Source organism: Poromitra crassiceps (assembly GCF_964638095.1).
Source record: "Poromitra crassiceps genome assembly, chromosome: 6".
Lineage (NCBI taxonomy): Eukaryota > Metazoa > Chordata > Actinopteri > Beryciformes > Melamphaidae > Poromitra > Poromitra crassiceps.
This window is the reverse complement of record NC_139627.1, coordinates 25157806-25179523: the sequence shown is the minus strand read 5'-3', so window position 1 is coordinate 25179523 and position 21718 is coordinate 25157806. Positions and strand designations below refer to the sequence as shown.

The 21718-nt window shown below is 45.3% G+C and overlaps 1 protein-coding gene across 1 annotated transcript in view; it reads right to left on the bottom strand.

Moving 5' to 3' along the window:
• The window catches only part of tsc22d1 (TSC22 domain family, member 1), a 66957-nt gene extending 49550 nt beyond the window's left edge, over positions 1–17407 (bottom strand). The window contains exon 1 of the mRNA XM_083638606.1: positions 14641–17407. Within this exon, the coding sequence (XP_083494732.1) occupies positions 14641–17276 (2636 nt within the window). The 5' untranslated portion in view covers positions 17277–17407. The remainder of the gene's footprint in view (positions 1–14640) is intronic.
• Between the last annotated feature and the right edge of the window lie 4311 nt (positions 17408–21718).

Sequence of the window (21718 nt, the reverse complement as noted above, 5' to 3'; positions counted from 1 at the left end):
GGCAGGTGATTGGATGAACCATCTGTCGATCAGGTCTCATGGGCTCGCTCTCGCTGGCGTCACACCTAAAGCCCGCCCGTAGCTGCCTCGTAGGTCACTGATTGGTGCAAACCACTGGTGGTTCAGATTCAAACCAATAGATTGGAGCCTGGCAAGATGGATTTGCCATGTGATCGTAATCTCATGATCTCACGCAAATCCAGCTGCCTCGCAAGGTTAGAATTCTCTGGATTGCAACATTACCAGGGTGTGCAAAAAAGCAGCGGTACTAGTAAGACTGTCAGAGCAAATTTCAATATTCGAATAGAATTTCAGTCATATCATGCAATCGATATGATTTGAAATTATATATATACACACATGCATACATACATACATAAATAGGTATATATATGTGTGTTTGTGTATATGTTTGTGTGTGTGTGTGTGTGTGTGTGTGTGTGTGTATGTATATACATTATATACTGTATATACATATATATATATATATATATATATATATATATATGTATACACACAAACACACATATACACAAACATTTGTCTACCTCGAACGCTAATGCATCCCTGATTTTGCGCCCTGCATTCATGTGTCAATATTACAATTTTACCATTAATATTAAAATTAAAGTCAACTCAGTAATTTTTTTAAACAACTGAACTTACTGAGACAGAATGAAAATGTGCAATTTGTGCAATATCAAAAGGTGGAGAATTATAAACATGTTAAAAGGGAGAGTACAAGAAAATTATTAATCAAAAGGCTGCATAAAGTCTAATAATATAATAATAGTGTTACTTGTTCTACTGTATAGCTCAATCAATTAGATTGAAAGTGGTATAAAACGGGGAAACCAGAAGAAGATTTCACATAGGGAGAACCATGAGTTAGAGACCTATACATGATTGTAAACAATAGGCCTCTAGCAGGACTACTTAGTAAATCAGTCTCGAATCCAGCCTGTCAGAGGGCAGCCAGTGAGTGACCGCCTCTCTCACCCAGTCCAGCGGGTTCAACTGAGGACAGAGAAGGTGATAGAGAGACAGGGCCAGGGCCAGCTGGCATTTCCATTGGCTTCTCAGATTTCAGTGGTGCTGAAGCTGTTTGTCCTGCTGTCTGACCTCTGATTTTTAAAAAGGAGAAGAAAAGGAAGGAGGAGAGGTAGAGAGCGGGCGGGATAAGAAGAGCCAAGCCTGCTGACATCACCAGCCTCCAGGGATGGAGACGCCCACCATGATGTCAGCCCTGTGACAAACAACTGGAGGTGACTTCATCGGTGTGCCGTGCACAAGTCCTTAGGCTGGCTTTACACGGTGAAACTTGCACACAACCTTAGTTGGTGAAACTTAGGTGAAGCTAAGTTGCAATTGATTTGCAATGGTGTAAAGTCTTCTGCAACCCACTTGAAATTTTGTCTGAAACTCAGCTGCAACAGTTGTAAAACTCTCAACTTTGTGAAACTAGTTTCACGCAACAGCCAATAAAAACTCTGGTAACGTGTCTGATGATGATGTCAAACAGTTGAGCCATGTCAACAGATGAACGTGAGCTAAACTACCGTTGATACGGCATCATTTCTCCTGATTCCAATTGATTGATTTCAACTCGACAAAAATTATCACAAAAATGAACAAAATCATAAAACAGAAGGTATTTTGGATGCAGAAGATTACGTTATCCTTATAGACTTCATGCAACGTTGGTAATGCTCAAGTTTTTCATTTTGTCAAGCAGCTGAGCCATGTCAACAAACAAACATGAGCTAGGCAAAGTTTGTTTAAATGGAAGTTAGCCGGTGGCTACTGCCGCTAGCTTGGTTAACATTAACATCATGTTGTTTGAACAATTTGCTAATGTTTGGTGTCTGTTGTGGGAAAATGCACTCACCGGAGCCACATTGAATCAAGCTCCTTGAATAGTGTGAGATTATGTTTTTAGCTTGTTTTTTCCTCCAACATGCCAATAGGTAGGCTATTAATGCACCAGAAGAAAACCCAATAACATTACATATCTAAATTGATATTATCCAGCTAGAAAACAATATGAAAGAAGATACAAAGATGCAGTTACATGACACTTCCCACTTGATATATCATCTAGCAAGAAAACAAGAAAACAATATGACTAGTAGCTAGCTAGCTTGTTTTAGTTCAATAAACTACCATGTTGCAATGAGACTTGATTATTTTTGCTTTGTGTAACTGTCAAGTTGCAAGGAAAATATATTCCATACAATTTGCAACCTACAAGTAGTTGCGTGGGGGAAAGAACGTGTAAAGCCAGCCTCATATATTCATACAATAAAAGATGCAACATTCAGTGATGCCAACCCTCAGTAGAGGTTTTGAAGGCCAGTACAAATACAGATATATTTGGATATTTTATGATCAAATCCGGTATCTTTATATGCAACCGTAAAAAACACGCCAGTATTCTTCTTGCCAGGGTGGAAAAGCCTAAAAACAGCACCTCTTCACTCAAACCCAGGTTGTTGATGACAGAAAAAACCAAATTGTTATATTCATATATATTGTTATATTTACTTCAAGTTAAGCATTTCCCATCGACAACCTAATGATCAATTATACACTAGACATGTACAGTAATCAATCAAACAAACAAACTGTATCTTATCCATCCCTTGGCCAAATTATGTTCCTTCAGAGATGTGAATACTTACAGCCTACACATACAGTAGGTGTGGGTCATGTTGCAGATTACTTCCAACTCCCTCAGGGAAAGTTTGACTGATGCCATTCTGCATCCAACCAGTTGATGACATCTTATCTGGTAAGCCTACATCTCAACTGAAATAAAAAAGAGCTTGTTAAAGAAGAAGTAGAACAGGTAACTCTGCTCAAACAGCAAAGCCTCCCAACCAAGAACACGGGTCATAAAAACCAGCACTAAACTCCAAGTACAAAATAAACTCTGGCTGCCTGCTACCAGCCTACCACCAGTCAAACTGGGTCTGTGGCATTCTTCAAGTTTAATTTCAATATTTGTTATTTATTGTACAACATCTCCATAGCGGGTGGTGGCACAGCTCTATGTTCTAGCTCTAGCCAATTCCAAACCATGTCGACAGAACTCAGAGCAGAGATGAGGGTTTCCTCTAAATTCACCCAGCCATGGTGGCAGCAGTTACATGAAATGTGATATGAAAGTGATCAGCCTTGGTGCAGCAGCCTACTGACAAACAATACTCAACTGTGAACACTCAACTGCAGACCATGTTGTGATGGGATCTCACACTAGCCCCGTTTCTCCTCTTTCCGTGTAGACTATGCTACCCTAGAAAGAGTCCCGTCTTCGTATATGGACTTGCCTGCGACTTTGGCTCCCAAGCTGTCTAAATCAGTGATACGCACGTATTTACAAGTGTCACAGAAACATTTCAAAGCCACATACTTGAGAAGAAGGGTTCATAGCTTCTCGACGTCGGGGTTAGAAAGCCTCTATAAATGCCTCTTTTCATCCTAAGTCTGTGCTGGTGATATTATATATATACAGTATATGTATATATATATATATATATATATATATATATATATATATATATATATATATATATATATAGGGTTTGGTTGGGTCACTCCCTCAAATCTGTTTTGGATTTGGCACGTATGGTTGGGTGGCACGTATGGTTGGGCCGATGGACGCTGGCACGTATGGTTGGGCCGATGGACGCTGGCACGTATGGTTGGGCCGATGGACGCTGGCACGTATGGTTGGGCTGATGGACGCTGGCACGTATGGTTGGGCTGATGGACGCTGGCACGTATGGTTGGGCCGATGGACGCTGGCACGTATGGTTGGGCCGATGGACGCTGGCACGTATGGTTGGGCCGATGGACGCTGATAGTCGGCATGCATCGACCACTGAGCCCTCAACATCACACCATCGTGATGGCACATCCACGTACAAATCAGCATTCAAATGCTTTTGTTTGTGTTTTTCTCTCCCTCCTCCCGGCTCTCTCTCTCACGGCGCGGCTGAGGGCAGGTCATGTATTGGTCATGCACAGTGTAGCTTTGTGAGATAGCCTCTGGCTGGCTGGGCAGTGCTTGGACCGTCGGGCCAATCACATGCTTAGACAGGCAAAGTAACGCGACACTATCGGGATAAGCCGGGCGACAAATGCACGGAGGCGCTGAGAGGCTGTGACAAAAATAAATGTTGATAAAGAAGAAATTACACACTTTCCTATTTTCAACCCAATGTGATGACATGTTTGTTTCTATGAATGAACTAGCTGTGTTATGAGTGAAGCCTGCTCTGTTTCTGCCAGTGTTGGCCTGCTGCAGCAGCCTGGCTGTCCACTGTCTGATAGTCAACACAGTGGTTCTCAAATGGGGGTCCGTGGCACTTTGCAAGGGGGTCCGCGAAAAGTTTTCAGGAAAATAAAAATAACTTTTTTTTTGCAAAAGCTTTATAGTTCAACGGGAAAAAAATTATGCTTAAATCTAAAAGGGTTCATGGATTACATTCTAATATCGAATCGAATCAATTTAAAAGTCAAGCATGTTACCATGGAACCAATTAAGCTTAGCTCAAAATCAGAATGAGGCGGTCCCCGGTGTATTTTCTATCTTGTAAGGGGTCCTTTGCTGAAAAACATTTGAGAACCTCTGCTCTAACAGAACAATTAACTGCAGTGTGATAGAGCACAGGGGCATTTCTCCATTAATGGCCTTGAAAGCCTAGCAGTTAATCAGCAGAAGCCCACCACACACACATATCCCCCAGCCTGAGCCCACCACACGCAGATACATTATCCCCCAGCCTGAGCCCACCACACACACATATCCCCCAGCCTGAGCCCACCACACACAGATATCCCCCAGCCTGAGCCCACCACACACATATCCCCCAGCCTGAGCCCACCACACACATATCCCCCAGCCTGAGCCCACCACACACACATATCCCCGAGCCTGAGCCCACCACACACATATCCCCCAGCCTGAGCCCACCACACACACATATCCCCCAGCCTGAGCCCACCACACACACATATCCCCGAGCCTGAGCCCACCACACACATATCCCCCAGCCTGAGCCCACCACACACACATATCCCCCAGCCTGAGCCCACCACACACACATATCCCCGAGCCTGAGCCCACCACACACACATATATCCCCGAGCCTGAGCCCACCACACACATATCCCCCAGCCTGAGCCCACCACACACACATATCCCCGAGCCTGAGCCCACCACACACACATATCCCCCAGCCTGAGCCCACCACACACACATATCCCCCAGCCTGAGCCCACCACACACATATCCCCCAGCCTGAGCCCACCACACACATATCCCCCAGCCTGAGCCCACCACACACATATCCCCCAGCCTGAGCCCACCACACACATATCCCCCAGCCTGAGCCCACCACACACACATATCCCCCAGCCTGAGCCCACCACACATACATATCCCCGAGCCTGAGCCCACCACACACACATATCCCCGAGCCTGAGCCCACCACACATACATATCCCCCAGCCTGAGTGCACACAGCAAAACCTCTCTCCCCCTCTGCCCTCCTCTCACACTCATTGATGAAGGCAGGCAGGGTCATCCCACACATGAAGACAGCATGGCGACAGGAAGCACAGAGCAGCCCAGAGAAACAATAGAGCCAAAGTCACACCCACTTCTCGTTTAGGCATACACACCAAGAGATCTCATCCGCCATTCTTTTTTCCATCTTGATTTAGTAAAATGCTTATAAAAAAATTGCCAAAAACCTTAAAGCCCCATTCAGTAAGTTTTCCAAGTTTTGCTATTGGAGAAACTGCGCCCTCTGGGTGCAATAGTATCGATAAAGATATCGCCGTTCAAAGTCAACAAAACACAGCGCCAGAAAGCTCTATGTACATGTTGTGACATCGGGTACTCACCACGTGATGAAATAATAATCCATAGTTCCGTGAAACATCATTTTCGTAGCAAATCCGAATCGAGTTACTTCCTTGTTTTCATGAAGACAGCGCTTCCGCTGTACAGCGCATGCGCGCATCCTTTTCTTTTTCTTTTTTTATTGACACGGGACATGGCAGAAAACTTGCTTAGTCCCAGGGCTGGTCAATGGAGGGCGGTGTGGGATAAATAAAGTCGAGAGTCTCCCTATTACAAGTCAACCTACCATGTCCTCTGACTAAAAAGCTCTTATATTACAGTAAAAAATATCAAAAATCTTACTGATTGGGGCTTTAAAAACAAAAAGTGTTTTATTTTATCCGCAATGTTTTTAAGTTTTGGTGCCTAAACCCGAAATGGGCATGACTTTGGCTCTCTATACAACCAGTGATGTGGCACACGGCCTGCACAGCCACAGCACACACATTCCTACCGGACAAACAACCAATGAGCTATTATGAGAGGGACTGGCTCCTACTGTATACAATCAGTACACAAAGACAAAAACACCCAACATATTAGCACTGCCCGCACTAAAAAAGTGAATTTAAAGTCAAGGTTTCATGGACAAAAACACAAACTGCAGAGGTCATCATCGTTGACCTTTTTTGTTGGCAGGTCTTAATCACTCACCTCCTCTTCCAATGCCAAAAGCAGGTATTTTCTGACTATGGGTACACTGCACACATACTTGTTCTCCTTTCTCAAACACTTTCTTTCTTCACAAACCTGTAGAACTGTGGTGACTGAATAAACAACTGTACAGCTACAGCTTGGTCATAGTCAAATAAAAAGAGGGGAAATTAACTACATGTAAATAGCTACCTTATACCATCTGAGCTTTCCCATTAGCCTACAGCCCAAAAGACTATAAGGGCTAATGTACACCGCCTGATGTGGTACGGCTCCGGTACGGCTGCGAACAGACCCACACTCATGTAATCTGTCAGACGGATGCGGGATCCCACAAAAATAGAACGGGTGCGTAATTGTTCTGAACCGCATGTATCTCCCATCAGTGAACATGGGAGAGTCGATCCGGCAGTTTTACCGGATCCGCATCGCAGCCGTAACGCATCTGGTTTACATTCATTACCTGTAAGAATCTTCAACCTTCGCATTCTGATATCAGATCAGATAACACACATGGGCCAAATGTAGCATTAGAAAGATACAAGCAAGTTGGTGTCGGGGCTGTTCTACGACTACAAGCCAAGCTTACTGCAAAGTGGAAACAAATACAAATGACAGAGCTTATTGTGCAGAAACCGTCCATTGTGCCGAGTGAGAGGAACAGAGAGCAAGGTTTGCAAGCACAGAAGCCAGTGTCCGGAAGCCTATGGGTTGTAAATATAATCCAACAAAACAGTGTTCTTTCACTCAGCAATAATAGGCCCTGCAATGTGCACTGGCTCAAGAGACATATAGCCTATCATCATTCAAATGTTGACGTTATTTGAAACCTTCATCAGGAATAAAATGCATAAGGGAGCGCACGGGTCCCACTCTTTTCTAGAGATCATTTTCCTGGACTTTTCCGGGACATTTTCAGTAAAGATCTAGCTCAGGGGTTTTCAATAGGGGTGTAAAAATTCATCGTTTAATCGATGCACTGCAATGCAGACGTGTGAATCGAATCGAAGGCAGATGAATCGTTGAATCGTTTATGTTTAAATTTCTGTTGACATTCAGATGATTTTAAAGCACTTTCTAAGTAAAAAAGGGACTTGATATTTATCTGACTGCTTGTATTAATTGATGAAAAAGTAACTATGTGCAGTAATAATATAGAAAATTGAGGATTTGATACTTGGAGCTGCAATACTTTGAGCTGTATCAAGATGCATCGTGATGCATCGTGGAATCGAATCGAAGACAGATGAATCGTAATCGAATCGAATCATGAGGCCAGTGAAGATTCACAGCCCTAGTTTTCAAGGTCTGGGACTGTGGGCCTCCCCTCAGACAAAGCCTGGAAAAAGGTAACCCCTGTTTAGTTTACTTGATTAGTTTAGCTGAATTCCTGAATGCCTATGGGATCATGATTATATTATTTCATCCATTAGACACTCAACAATTGAACCTTATTGACATACTTCAACTGCAACTTGCATGTGTTACCATGTGACGTGATTTTGGGGTGTGTTCACAGGGTTTCCACAACATAACCGAGAGGAGCCTATTCAGAATACTCTCATCCATAAACTACCTTTTGAACGGTAATATGATCCTGAACATGTTATCCGTTTTGGCGAGCTCTGATATAGCCTAGGAGTTCATTCTCAGCTAAAGGAAAATAGGAGAATGTTGAAATATTTTTTCCAGGACATTATTTTGCAGGACATTTGACTATTTCTCTCATTTTCCATGGGTTTTCCATGACTGGAAAATTGGTCAACTGTTTTTTCCAGGTATTACAGGGCACATAATGTGTAGGTTCAGTTCGCTACTCCTGTAGAAAATTGTCTTGTTACGTTGCCCTTTTCAGAGGTCAGCTTCAGCCTTTTTCGAACCCTGGATACAAATGATAGAAAATGAACAGCCCAACACCCTTTACAAGCCCTAGTCAAGCCTCTATGGGCTGTGATCATAAGGACATTGGACATAGACAGCTGCCATCAGAGACATCAGTCATGTTATGTGTAACATACTGTATCTCAACTAACTTGGTCCTACAGTACTTTTTAGGTGATTAAGGATATTTTTTTAATCCAGGTTGCTGGACATTTGGCTAACGTGATCAGTCTTCAAATTTTAATACAGTAAAGGTATATATCTATATAATGATAACATCTGCATTTTGTTTCAGTAACACCCTATTACACACAGGTGACTTGGCTAGAAAATGATGGTACGTGTCTTGTGCATACCTGGAGAGCTAGATATCATTGATTTTAAAATGCAGGCAATTTTCCAGCACTAGGTAGGCTTATATATTACCTAGGAGATTTACTGTACCAGGTGCATTTTTACAAGATGAACCGGTTGGGTCTGAGCAGAGAGAAAGCACCTCCTTTTTACTGGCTTGTCTTTAGGCAAAATTTGAAAACAGATCAGAAGCAGTTTCTTGGTGTACGTGGTGCTCTGTGTAAAGATGTGAGATAAGGCCCTCCTATAGACCAGTGATCCTCACTATTTCTTCGATGAGAGCCGCACTGGCAGGACAAAGTCAATAGGAGAGCCACTTTTACCGCAAAACACCAAAAGCCACCCCAACCAAGCACATCTGCCTACCATTTTTTGTGTTTAATTGTTTTACACACACACACAAGTTTCCCCTAGAAAATCTTTCAGGCGTGGAGGGATTTCGAAACGTACCCCGACCGCAACGGTGGGGGCCGTCGCTGGCGACGCTGAAGTTTTAGCTAACCTGTTCACATCTATGTTCGCAATGGCATCCCAAGTATCATCATACTATTATGGGATGCGATGCGAACAGTTGTATTATGGGATGTGCGTTTCCCAGGCAACGATACGTTGACATGTTTTGGAACAGCGCTGCACGCTGGCACAATACTCCTAAAAGCAAAATGCTTATTGTTTTGAATGATTTGGCACCTTCTGTTACTATCAACACCAGTATTGTTGTATTGTAATAATATGCCATAAAGGTTTATTGAAATTTTGGGGAGAGCAGGGGGGGGGGAGATCTTAAAAAGAAATCTTAAAAAAAAAAAAAGTTTTTGCAATTTCTTAGAGCCGCCAACTAAAGCTTTGTGAGCCGCGCAATGAGGAACTAGGCTATAGACCCTTTTCAGAGCAACCATTTTGAGGTGGTAAAGCAGGAAGTAAACCAGGTGTAACTGATACCATTAATGATTGTTCCATTCCATTTAGCTGTTCCAGTGCCAGGGCCCTCATACCTTAGCACCCCAGCCTGGCTCTCTCGTGAGGGAGAAATCCACAAACGCTACGGATTAGCCTCCTGAAAATCTGTGTAAAGATCGCCTGGGGTCCTTCAGGCTAGAGCGAGGTGCTCGGCGCAGGCGAATGACGTGCAGCGCACAGGCCTTCTTGAGGCATCCTCTCTGCCCATGGTAGGATTGCCTTTTCCCCAGGGAGGGTCTGGTGAGACGAAGGAGGAGCGCGGCCGGGAGTAACCCATAGGGCCTTAGAGCCTCCATGCACCGAATGGTCTTTCAATACTGCGGTGTAGCACTAACTCTATTGCAGCGGATTGGGCGCGATCAGCCCTTCCGCGGGCAACGTTGCAGACAGAGTAGGAAGGCTGATCCGTGAGCGGCTGCTTCCGGGACGCGGGTCGGGGTCTTAATCGGCCTTGGCTGGGTCTACTGGGCGAGGGTGTATGATGTTGACAGACCCGAAAGTCGAAACACCTTACGACCCCAGCTAACATCACTGATGACGCGTCCCAGCGCATGCTGTAGTATGTATTTTGAACACTTTACTTCCTGAAAGTCATGAACTTGTGTTTATGAGACCGGAAGTCGTGTAAACGACATGCTTGGCATTCACTTGGTCACGTCGTGAGCATGCACAGTTGACTAGGAGCCACTGAGGATAACAATTTAGTTAACGCTAGCTAGCGAGCGGCTAACTACGTTGATGCAGGAAATGCACAGGCATAATGACAGAGGAAAAAAGATTAGACTGTTGAGAATATCAACATGTTGCTCAGAAATATTAAATGACTATGAGAACTGAGAAGCTCTATACGGCTCAAATGACAATATATTTACTTTCCATCCACGTCCATGGCATCTGCCATTTTCTGAAAACGTCACAAGACACGTCACAAGTCATGAACTTGAAGCTTTCAGAAAATTTCCACATAACATGAATACTGAATACCACATGAGGGGGTCGTTCAATCGGACTTATGTCGTATTCACTTTAAACACGACCTCACTTGAAGGGCCCATAATCAAAGGAACCGGACTATGGGGTCAGAGTGGGGTCAAGTGTGCTCGGAAACGCCGGTCCCTAATGTGAAAGCACCCTGAGACAATCTTCTCATTTGCGTCAAGACCAAGAGCTTTGGCTTCACTCAAATGCTGCATTTTATCATCAAAGACAATAATTCACATGATCCCCCAGAGATTAGACATTCCTTAGAGTATGCAGTCATGTGACAACAGTGGATCCCTCGACCAAGTGGTCCATGGAGACAGGCAGGCCTGATTTAACTTCACTGAAGCAAAGCTGCTATCATTAGAACTAGCAGCTCATTAATACCTTCCACGTTGTAGTAGCTAATGAAAACAGTCCAATTGTCAAAAAGGACAACGTATCTTGGTTTCTCCTACTCACCCATTTATCATAAATCAGGCATGCTGCTCATCATATTGTAAGCTTATTTAAAAAAAAAAGATTCTTAAAAAAAGGAATTCAGAAGTCAGGGAAAATAGGCTTAAGTTTATAAGAGTGACTGAAATGCTTTAGCTACTCTGCTGCTAGAAAGTGATTAAAATACTGAAAAGTTATTAAGGGGAAGACATTCCATAGGATTTTCCTCTGGTTCATAGAATTAAGCATTATCCCAGGGCAGGGAGGGAGAGAGTGGGGGAGAGAGGGAGGGAGAGAGAGAGAGAGTGGGAGAGAGAGAGAGGGAGAGATAGGGGGAGCAAGAGAGAGAGGGAGAGAGTGGGGGAGAGAGGGAGGGAGAGAGAGAGAGAGTGGGAGAGAGAGAGTGAGAGGGGAGAAAGAGAGAGAGGGAGAGATAGGGGGAGCAAGAGAGAGAGGAGGAGAGTGAGAGAGGGAGAGAGAAAGAGAGAGAGGGAGACCACTTAGTAAATCAATGGCTTTCAGGCAAGGAAGAAGTACTTCTGTGCATGTGCAATACTTTTCATGTCAACAAGGAAATTGTCAACTGTTCCTCATGAGTTGATCCAAAACATGAGGGAGTGATTCTTCACCTTGCTTAATAGACCCTTTTCACAGCAGCAATTTTGACGGTCAAAGCAGGGTAAACAGTTGTAACCAATAACATTAATGAGGGCCCTGCCCCTGGCATTGGAACACCTAAATGGAATGGAACTAGGGCTGCACGATATTGGAAAAAACTGACATTGCAAAATATTTAGTTTCTGCGATTATTATTGCGATATGAAAAAATACAGGAATTTTCACCCAATGACTTTATAGCCTTGCCACTTTCAGAAGGTAGTGGGTAAAGTGCGTGGGTGACATAGTAGCAAGTGTTCTTAGCTGCAGCCACAGTGATTGGCAGGATGCTAGTGTGCTAAGTGCTGAGTATCAACCAGCAAAAAGGTTATAACCTGACGTGTTTGAGTTAATTTGCCTTATTACTTGACATTGCCCGTCCTGCGATGTGACTATTGTGCATGCACACATTGCGATGACGATGCTGAAACGATATATTGTGCAGCCCTAAATGGAACCATCATTAATGATATTGGTTACACCTCTGTTTACCTTGATTTGATACGTCAAAATGGCTGCTGTGAAAACAATCTAGTAGGCAGATTGTAAAACAATTAAATACTGGTGGTCGTAATGTGTGGTGTCATCTGTGAGATGGGAAACGGTTTATTCCATTGCTATTGCTCCCACCTGCTTTCATTCTGTCTCATTAAATGTTCATACAACCGAACGTTACACCCTGTTTACAACAAATGTGCTGAGATCGTATAGAGCGAGGCGAGCTGTGTGCCCAGCAGAAAACGTGCGTCGAAATTAAGTGAAGAAAAGATAATTAATACACAAGATAGCTCCGTTCCAATATCAGATTTCAAAATGAAAGTTTTCAATGCTTCTGTGTGCATCAGACTTGTGTAGAAGGGCTTTTATTTCTGGGGAAATCCAACCGGAAGTCATATTGTTGTCGGATAGCGGAAGCCGCTAACGTTAGGTAGTGAAAGTGGAGGTTGGCTCCGTCTATCACATGGATTTGTTATTCCCAACTGGTAGTGAAAGTGAAGTATCTTAACTGCATATCACTCCAGTGTAAACATTAATCTGTCAGCAATCCTTTTGAATTTTGAGGTTCAGTATAAATAAAAAATAATCGTTAGATTAATCGACCAAGCGAAAATATATTTGTTAGATTAATCGAGAAGAAAATCGTTTGGGACTAGGGATGAAACGATAACTGGTTTTAATGCTAACCATGATAAAATTCCTTACGATAACCGTACCCTTTCAAATTTTCATTATCATTAAAACCGTGATACCGTGATTACCGTGCTTTGAAAAACATGGTAAATACTGTCCATTATCAACCAAAGTTGACAAATGCAGACGAGCAGCCTTGGAAAAATGATTTCCGTGAGTGTATCAATCAATCTTTGTTGGTCCGAGTTTTCAATATAAAACTTGTTGAAATGATTTCTGTAAGTGTATTAGTATTTTTTTCATATTTTCAGCACATTTTAACAATACCGTGATAATACTGATAACCGTGATAATTTTGGTCACTGTAATCGTGCTATGAAATTTTCATATTGTTTCATCTCTATTTTGGACAGCCCTACTGTGTGCGCAGCAGAAAGTGTAGCAGGCTGGGAAGCAGACAGAGCAGCAGAGGGGCTTCAGGCAGACAGGGAGGTAGAGACAGAGCAGAGGGGAGGGGCTTCAGGCAGACAGGGAGGTAGACTGCGAGGCTAAATGCCGAGTCACTGCAGCCTCTCGATTAGGGATGCACCATGATATCAGCACATCATCATCAGTATCGGCCGATAAAGGCTTTAAAATTTAATATCGGCATCAGCCCGAAACGAACATTTCGCCGATGTGATGTTTTAATTATGCCCAAATGATCTACGCGTTATTTCGTTTTGCAACTTGTGAAATAGAGAACAAATTTGCCCTGGTTGTGCTGAATATTGTCAGGATTATCACAGGAAGAGCATCATCCAAGCCTGTTTAAGTAGGATGAATCTTACAGTTTTGTTTGAAAGAAAATGTTACATAAATAAATCTGCATCTGCCAGTGGGCCATCACGATAAGAGTAGGCATAATACATTATAATGTCACTGTGTTAATTCTACTATAGGAGAGATGTGATGTTCTCTGAAATTAGCTCTTGTAATTGGTCAAAAGAGTTGGGAAATATCAGCATATTGGATCCAATATCATGCATCCCTACTCTGATAAAGACACGAGGCGTCACATCCAGCTGAGCCCTGCACTGTGTCCCACTGAGGCCAGACACACTGGGTCAGCCTGGCCACTGTCTGCTAGCTATCTGCCTGGGACAACAATAACACACTTCTCTTCCCTCACAGCTGCCACAGAAGCCAGCTGAATCAACCAGCCTCACACCGACTGAGAGCTCAACAGCCACTTCGTAGGGAAACATCCGTCAGTCAGTGACCTTCTGATCCCCGACTTCTCCCCTACAGAGTGTGCTCACTTGGAAAGGCCACTGTTTGTACTTCTGATTGCGGTACAGCAGTAAACTGCTCGCGAAGCAGAACGTAAGCAAAGCTCTGAGAAACGTAACAGCGCCCTCTCAGAGTTTTACAGATATGCCAAGTTACTAAATCACTGCAACAAACACTAAGGCCTTCAAGTTTATAGTGCATGTGTGAAAGTGCATCAAGACTGCAGGTTGAATACTACAACTCAAAAACCTGATATTGTAAGGGAATAGTGAGGACCATGGCTGTGTTGAAACTATTAAAATCTCAGGAATTCAGCTGCAGCATCGCCCTCACCTCCCCAGTCAAATCAATCAACCGATCAAGTGAACATAAACAAAAGATAAGAAAATGTGATCTCTTACCCGTCCTCCTCTCCATCCACAGTCTTAAGGAGGCCAGCTGAAGCGGTTAAGGCACTGGCGGCAGCGAAGGCATTGGCCTCAGCCTCCTGCCCTCCGGACAGCTTGGGCAGCCCCAGCAGGGCCGACTGGTGCTGGAGGAGCAGGCGCTGGGCGGCGTCCAGCTGAGGGCTGGTGAAGGTAGGCAGGCTGGCATACAGAGCACTGGCCTGGGCAGCGTGCGCCTGGGCCTGGGCACTGCTGAACTCCTGGGACAAGCTGACACGGGGAAGCTGGACCTGGGCAACCGACTGGGGTGGCACCCTAACACTATTCCCCCCATTATGGGCTTGGGGCTGGGGGTCACTCTGAGGGTTGGAAGGAGGCACACTTGACGCAGCCACTTGGCTAGGGTGAACTAGTGTACTGGACAGCTGGGTGCCAAGGCCCATGTTCTGAGTGTGGGTTTGAAGCGACTGCGGCTGCTGGCGATCCAGAGGAACAAGGTGGCTCTGAGGCTGCTGGCCCATCTGAGTGACCATAGTGGAGGTGGTCATCTGCTGCTGTGGCGGTGCCTGGAGCTGCTGTGGGCTTCCAATGATCTGGCATGCTCCACTCCCTGGCCCCAGGGCAGCCGATCCAGCCTGGTGGGACAGAAACTGAGGTGTCCCGGGCTGCGGGAGGCCTGGGTGAGGCTGGGCATACTCAGGAGGCCTGACCTGCACTGGGGCAGCCTGGGGTACAGCAGGTGGCTGCTGGGGGGGCAGGGACGCATAGCCCATCTGCTGCTGCTGTTGAACCCCCACTCGACCCTGGGTGGAACCTGGGGGTTCAGTAGCGACTGCCTGGGCATAGGTGAGCTGCTGCTGGGGCACAATAGCAGTAGGATGCCCAATGGTGGTCTGGTGGCCTGACATGGGAGGAGGCTGATGAATGCTGGTGGGAGCAGAGGGGGCCATAGTGGTCTTCAGGTTTGCATGGGTTAGATCCTGGGGGTGCATATGAAGTTGCGCATGGGAGACTCCCATGCTTAGGCCACTAGGGAGGAGTGCTTGGAAGCACTGAGGGGGAGAGGCATAATCCTGGGTCTGCTGTGGTACTGATGGTCCCCCAGCCTCTCCACTGCCCACACTCTCTGTGTAATGGCTCAATGTACTGACGCTGCTACTCACAGAACTACCACTGGTGCTCTCCCTCTCTGAAGCCCCAGCAAAGCTCTCAGGCACAAAGTGACGCATGCTGGGACATGCGGCTTCAGATGCAGAGGAGCTGGGTGCAGAGGCTGGCTGGTCCTTGTCATAGTACTCAGTGCATGTCCATCGGCCCTTCTTGAAGGGCTCAGAGTTGGAATCCAGCTTCACCACCCTGAAGCGAGAGCTGGTGGTGGCCGCTGCAGGGGCTGGAGCTGGGGCAGGCTGGGACAGAGTAGAGGGTGCAGGGGCTGCGGCCATGGCTGGGACAGGGGCACCCCCAGGGTGAGGCAAAGGAGATCCAATTCTTCCCTGGGGCCCACTGGAGAGTCCCATCACCCCAGAGGCACTGGCTGCAGCGGCACTCATAGTGACGCTGGCGCTGATGGTTTGGTGTTGCTGGATCATGTTAACATTCGGGTTGGTAATAAGGTTGCCCCCGACTCCGCTCCCTCGACTGCTGCTTATCACACTGGGAGGGAAGCCACCACTGCCACTGTTAGCACTGGTGCTGATCCCCCCCCTCACAGGCACGTTGGCAGAGCTCAACACAGTCACATTACTAACATTGCTGGTCTGGGGATTAACTGTGTTAACAGTACTGCCCGTTGCAGAGCTGTGCATTCCAGGGACAGATCCTGGGGCCACGGCCCCCAGAGGCTGAGCAGCAATACTTGGAGGCCCAGCTGGGGCAATATTCTCTTGGGGGACCCCCACATTAGAAGGCATTTTCTGGGTGACACAAGGTAGAGCTCCAGAAATGAGGGCAGATGGGGCACCCCCAGGCCCAGAGGAGACAGGGTGAACCTGGACTTGGTGAGGATGATGATGCGCCGGATGTTGATGGTGGTGGTGGTTCACAGTGCCATTCACCATGGTCCCTCCATGATGGGGAGCCTGATTGAGGGAGTGGAGGTGTGATGGCTGATTGGGGGAGATAGCTCCAGGGGTCTCTGCCTCATGGAAGTTATTCAGCGTCTCCTCAGAAGAGCTCCTCTCTGCTCCTGCTATGTCGTTGGCTCTAGAGAGGGACACATCCAGGATTTCTGAGGAGGACAGGTCCTCTGTGTGGGATTCATCCAGGTCATCATAGCTCTCTGTGTCCTCTGCAATACTGTTGTTGGTGCTCACAGATATCTGTGCTGGAGTCACACTAGTAATCTGAAAGCCACTCTTCTTTTTCATCTGAGCTCCAACAGTCGACTGTGCGGGCTGGGGCAGATTCAGGCTAAGGGGAAGAGGATGCTGGGGACCCGGGGAGGACGAACCGGCCGGAGGTTGGGGTTGAATGAAATTAGAGGTTTGATAATCATCCACCGGGACGTGGCTGTTGTTGACCACCAAGTTAGCCGGTGTTGACACCGCGGAGCCACTCCCGTTGCCCGTGTTGCTCCCTCTTCTAGGAAAGGCTGCCGGGTGCGCCATCTTCCTGACACTGCCAGAGTCTCCTGCAGAGTCCGGATGGTGCATGCTGAGAGTGTCCGGGGGGTGGTTGCTCTCTGACAATAGTATCCAGTAACGTTGCAGTTCGTTAAGGCCGCCGTTTTGACAAAGCTACGGTCACCAGACAACTCAAAAATAAATATCTGAACCAAGTATTGGGTGGCTCCACTCAGATATAAAAGTGGCTCCGCTGTTTCCAACCTCCCTCAGACAGTAAGATGTTCTCCGGTGACAGTTGGCGAGGCAGATGAAGCTAGTGGCCACTAGCGTAGCGAGCTAACGTCAGCTGATGAGCTTGCCGATTGTAGTTTGCCGGCTAGCTACCTGTGTTAGCTGTTTGCGCCTTTGTTACACACAAACTAACAGTCCATGATTTCGTGTAATAAGATGCTATGATAGAATAACTACTCCTTTAAGCAGTATCGATGTACAGTGTGTATCAAATGCTAGCCTGACAGAAAAGTCACGTCAGCTAGCTAGCTGCCAGTCTCCATCACCGGCTAGCTAAACACAGAATATGGTGAGTAGCATTAGCTGCTGAATTTACTCAAAGGGAATCAAACAAGCAACCTTTTATAATCCGGTGCATGGTGATGCCAAAAAGTACAGGTTCATAGAATAGTCGCGTCGAGTCTTGGTTTTTAGTCCAATCTTTGCTGTATCACTCCTCCTCCAGCGTTAAGTAGCGTTTATCCAGCCAGGCTGTGTCGGTAACGTTACGCCTCCTGCACCGCTACTTTCTGTGTCGGCTGGGGATCAAGTGAGCATCAGAATCATTTTGACTTCCGATCACAATTTTCCAGAATAAAAGCTTTTCACTGACTCACTGGTTGAGTTTTCAGTATTACCCTCCAGATAACCCAGAAGATATCCAAAATCAGGTAATATGGATGAACCCACAAGTGTTAATAGATGGAAAGCCATTTTTATGGGACACACTTCTGAGAAATGGAGTCATTTTCATATACTAGATGGCGTAGGTGACCTTCTTTCAGACTGACAATTTTGCTGTAGCCTATGCCTATGTCAGATATGTGATGTGAATGTGATGTTAATTTTAATCAACTGCTTTCAGCTATCCCAATTAATTGGAAACGGAAATTAAAAAAGTTTGGAGGCAGACAGCAAGTCTGGGCACCTACTTATGCAGAGATCTTTACACCCCTTAAATATTCTGTTGGGCGTTGTGGATGAAAACAGCCTCCAGATAGTGAAAACAATTGTTTTGTTGCGGGGGAAGGGGGGTGTCTTTTTTTAAGATCGTTCCCAAACAGACTTGAATTTGATTTGATTTTTTTTTACTTTTTTACTTTTTTTATGTAGTGGGAGGCCAATTTCTTTTAGAGGGGATTGTGGCTCCAGGCGAATGCAGGGTGCAGCAAGACAAGAAGTGGGAGAGGGCTGCTCCAGTGAGGAGTGGGACAAACATTGATTGTTGCTGAGGGGATCCTACCTTGTGTGGTGTTGTTGGTCATTTTATTTCTAGTTTTTCTTTCTTTTCCTTTCTTTTCTTTTGTTTGTGTAATGATGTATTGTGCTGTCATATTGCTGTAGTGTCTGTTATGTGTGTGTGTGTGTGTGTGTGTGTGTGTGTGTGTGTGTGTGTGTGTGTGTGTGTGTGTGTGGGGGGGGGGTGGGGGGGTAATTAAAAAAGAATGTCCACACATACAGAGGAAATTTATATATATATATATATATATATATATCGCGCTTTTATTCTGAATGCAAGATCACTAAACCGGAAGTGAAACTGCTGCTATCTGTGTCGGTCTGACTGGTCTAGTCTAGACTGGTCTGAATGTGATGAGCCTGGATGAGGGGAGGGGAGGGGAGGGGGTTCGGTTATGGCTGGTGGAGACCCTGGTGGAGACCGACCGCGCATGGTCCTCCCCGGCCAAGAGTTTTCGAAATGCAGGGTGGCCGGGGAAGACTCAGGGCTGGGTTTAGGCAGGATGAATGATGATTGCTTGGATTTAGGTGCGAGGAGTGATGATTGGTTAAGGTTGGGCGGGTCATTCCGCTACCATCCTGCATTTCGGAAATTTAGTCTGCTAAATAAAGCAGGGAGCCAGAATAAATAAAGCAGTCTGGGAGCAGTGTTGCCAGATCTCGCGAGAGAAACTGTTTCTCTCGCACAAGGAACCTGGTTGCTTGTTTCTCTCGCGAGATCTGGCAACTGTCTGGGAGGAGTGGAGGAAACCCGTTTTGGGATTCTTTTTTCTTTTTTCTTTTCTTTTCTTTTTACACACAAGATCATACAAAAGATACGATATAGAAAAAAAAATACGATATAGGTCAAGGTGACAGAATGTAGGACTATTTTGGTCATGAGTTTCATACACTTTGTGTATTAAAACATCTAAAAGCAAAAATCTTATCAGATGGGGGACCCTAGGACAAAATCGTATCAAATGGGGGTCTGTCCGTGGTCTAATCTGTGTCAGTTTAGGGGTCCTTGACGTCAAAAAGTGTTAAAAAGTAAAGACTGGAGCATGGACATTCTTATATTTTTCATCATTTTGTGCCAAGGGAAAGGAGCATCAACTGCCCTAATATCACTTTTGGGCTTGCTTACTCCCATGATAGCTGTATAATTATTAATATAGCTCAAGCTAATTTAATTTCAAATGTAACCCCCCCCCCCCCCAAATACAAGACCTGAGAAATCCATATGGCAAACAATCTTATACAAGCATAATTCTGACCTTGTGAATGGAGCAAAACATCAACAGCAAAACAAAGGTATAGACAGAGAGGTGCTAGATCTCTCTGCAGACACCACATGTGCTCACCACACTGAAGGATTATTCTACATACAGGTACTGTTTGGGGCCTCTCTATCTCTCTCTCTCTCTCTCTCTCTCTCTCTCTCTCTCTCTCTCCTCTCTCTCTCTCTCTCTCTCTCTCTCCCCTCCCTCTCTCTCTCTCTTTCACACACACACACACACACACACACACACACACACGACTCATACACATTTCCATATCTAACTAACACATAAATTAGACATAAGAATGGTCAGAAACACTTTAGGTGTTTTACTCTCTTTGTTTCTGTTTATTTCTTTGTTTTGTTTACCCTGAAATCTATTTTTTATGATTATCTTTTTCATCCATTCACTTTGGAAAACAAAGGAATGTATTTGTCATGCCAATAAAGCAAGTTGAAATTGAAATCGAGGAGGAGAGAGAGGGAGGGAGGGGAGAGAGGGGGGGCAGAAAGAGAGGAGTGACAGAGAGAGAGGGAGGGTGAGAGAGAGAATGTACACATTTGTGGGTGTGTGATGTCACAGGTCAATGAACTCCCATGTTAAAAAGAGACAGGCCTCTGAATGTGCATCTCCATTTTGTGTGTTCTGGTGTTTTCTGTCCCTCTCTGGACACCAGGACCCGTTCTGTAAACCACTTCTTCTAACTGTGGTTGTTCTGAATATTCTGATTTTCCTTTTATTCTTAGTTTTTCCACTTCCTCTCCTCACCTAGTTCACTTCCTTTACCTCACTTCTTTCCCTAGCTTTCCTTCTCACTGGTTAGTTATTTTGTTCACCTGTTAGCTCCCTCAATGATTGTCCCCATTAATTTCACCTCGGTTCCACCCGATTTTGAAACAATTCCTTTCCATTGAATTAGATGATTCATAGTAGATCAGGTGTCAGTTCCCTCCTCACTCCATATTTAGTCTGCACTCCTCAGTTTCTTCCATTCCTCACCTTCCACACCAATGTATGGGGCCGCAGATCCACAGGCAACACAACATTAAAGGGCAGCTCATGTGTTTTTTCCTCATTGCCCAAAAGATTGTGTGCTGAAAAGAAATACTTTAATCTGGAAAGCAAGCTTCTCTGGACCTCACTCATTCCACTTTTCTGCATCCTTGAATGGATGCCCTTGGTGACAGTCGGTGTAAAATCCTGACCTTAGTCCTCCATTACAGCGGTTCTTCATTTTCATATCAAGGACCCATATCATGTTGTCCACTAGAGCAGCCACAGACCCCCATATGATGAGATTTTGTCCCAAATCTGAGAATAGTTTTTATTGCTAGATATGATTTTGTCCAGAATTCCATGACTATGGTATCTCTATTGTATAGGTAGAGAGATAACTTAAGGTTATGAATATAACCCTGGTTCTATCAATAATATGAGTTTGTTGCTCCTCAGAAGAAGCAGTGAAGGCTACCAGATTAATAGGGGAACACAAGCCCATACCCTAAAGCCTTTGACACACTGTGCAATTTTGGGCTGTCCCAGATGAAAGATGACCAACGTGAAACAAACATGGAGATATCTTTGGCCGTGGCTACAAAAACGCTCCTCATGCGTCACGCAGTGACAGAGGTTCATTAGGGATCAGAGTCACGCTTCCATCCCTGAAGTGGACTGTGCGCACGAGGGGTGGACTGAGGTAACCGCTACTGTCCCCGCGCCATGACACACAGGGTCCAGTCTGAGCACAGCTACCCAGCG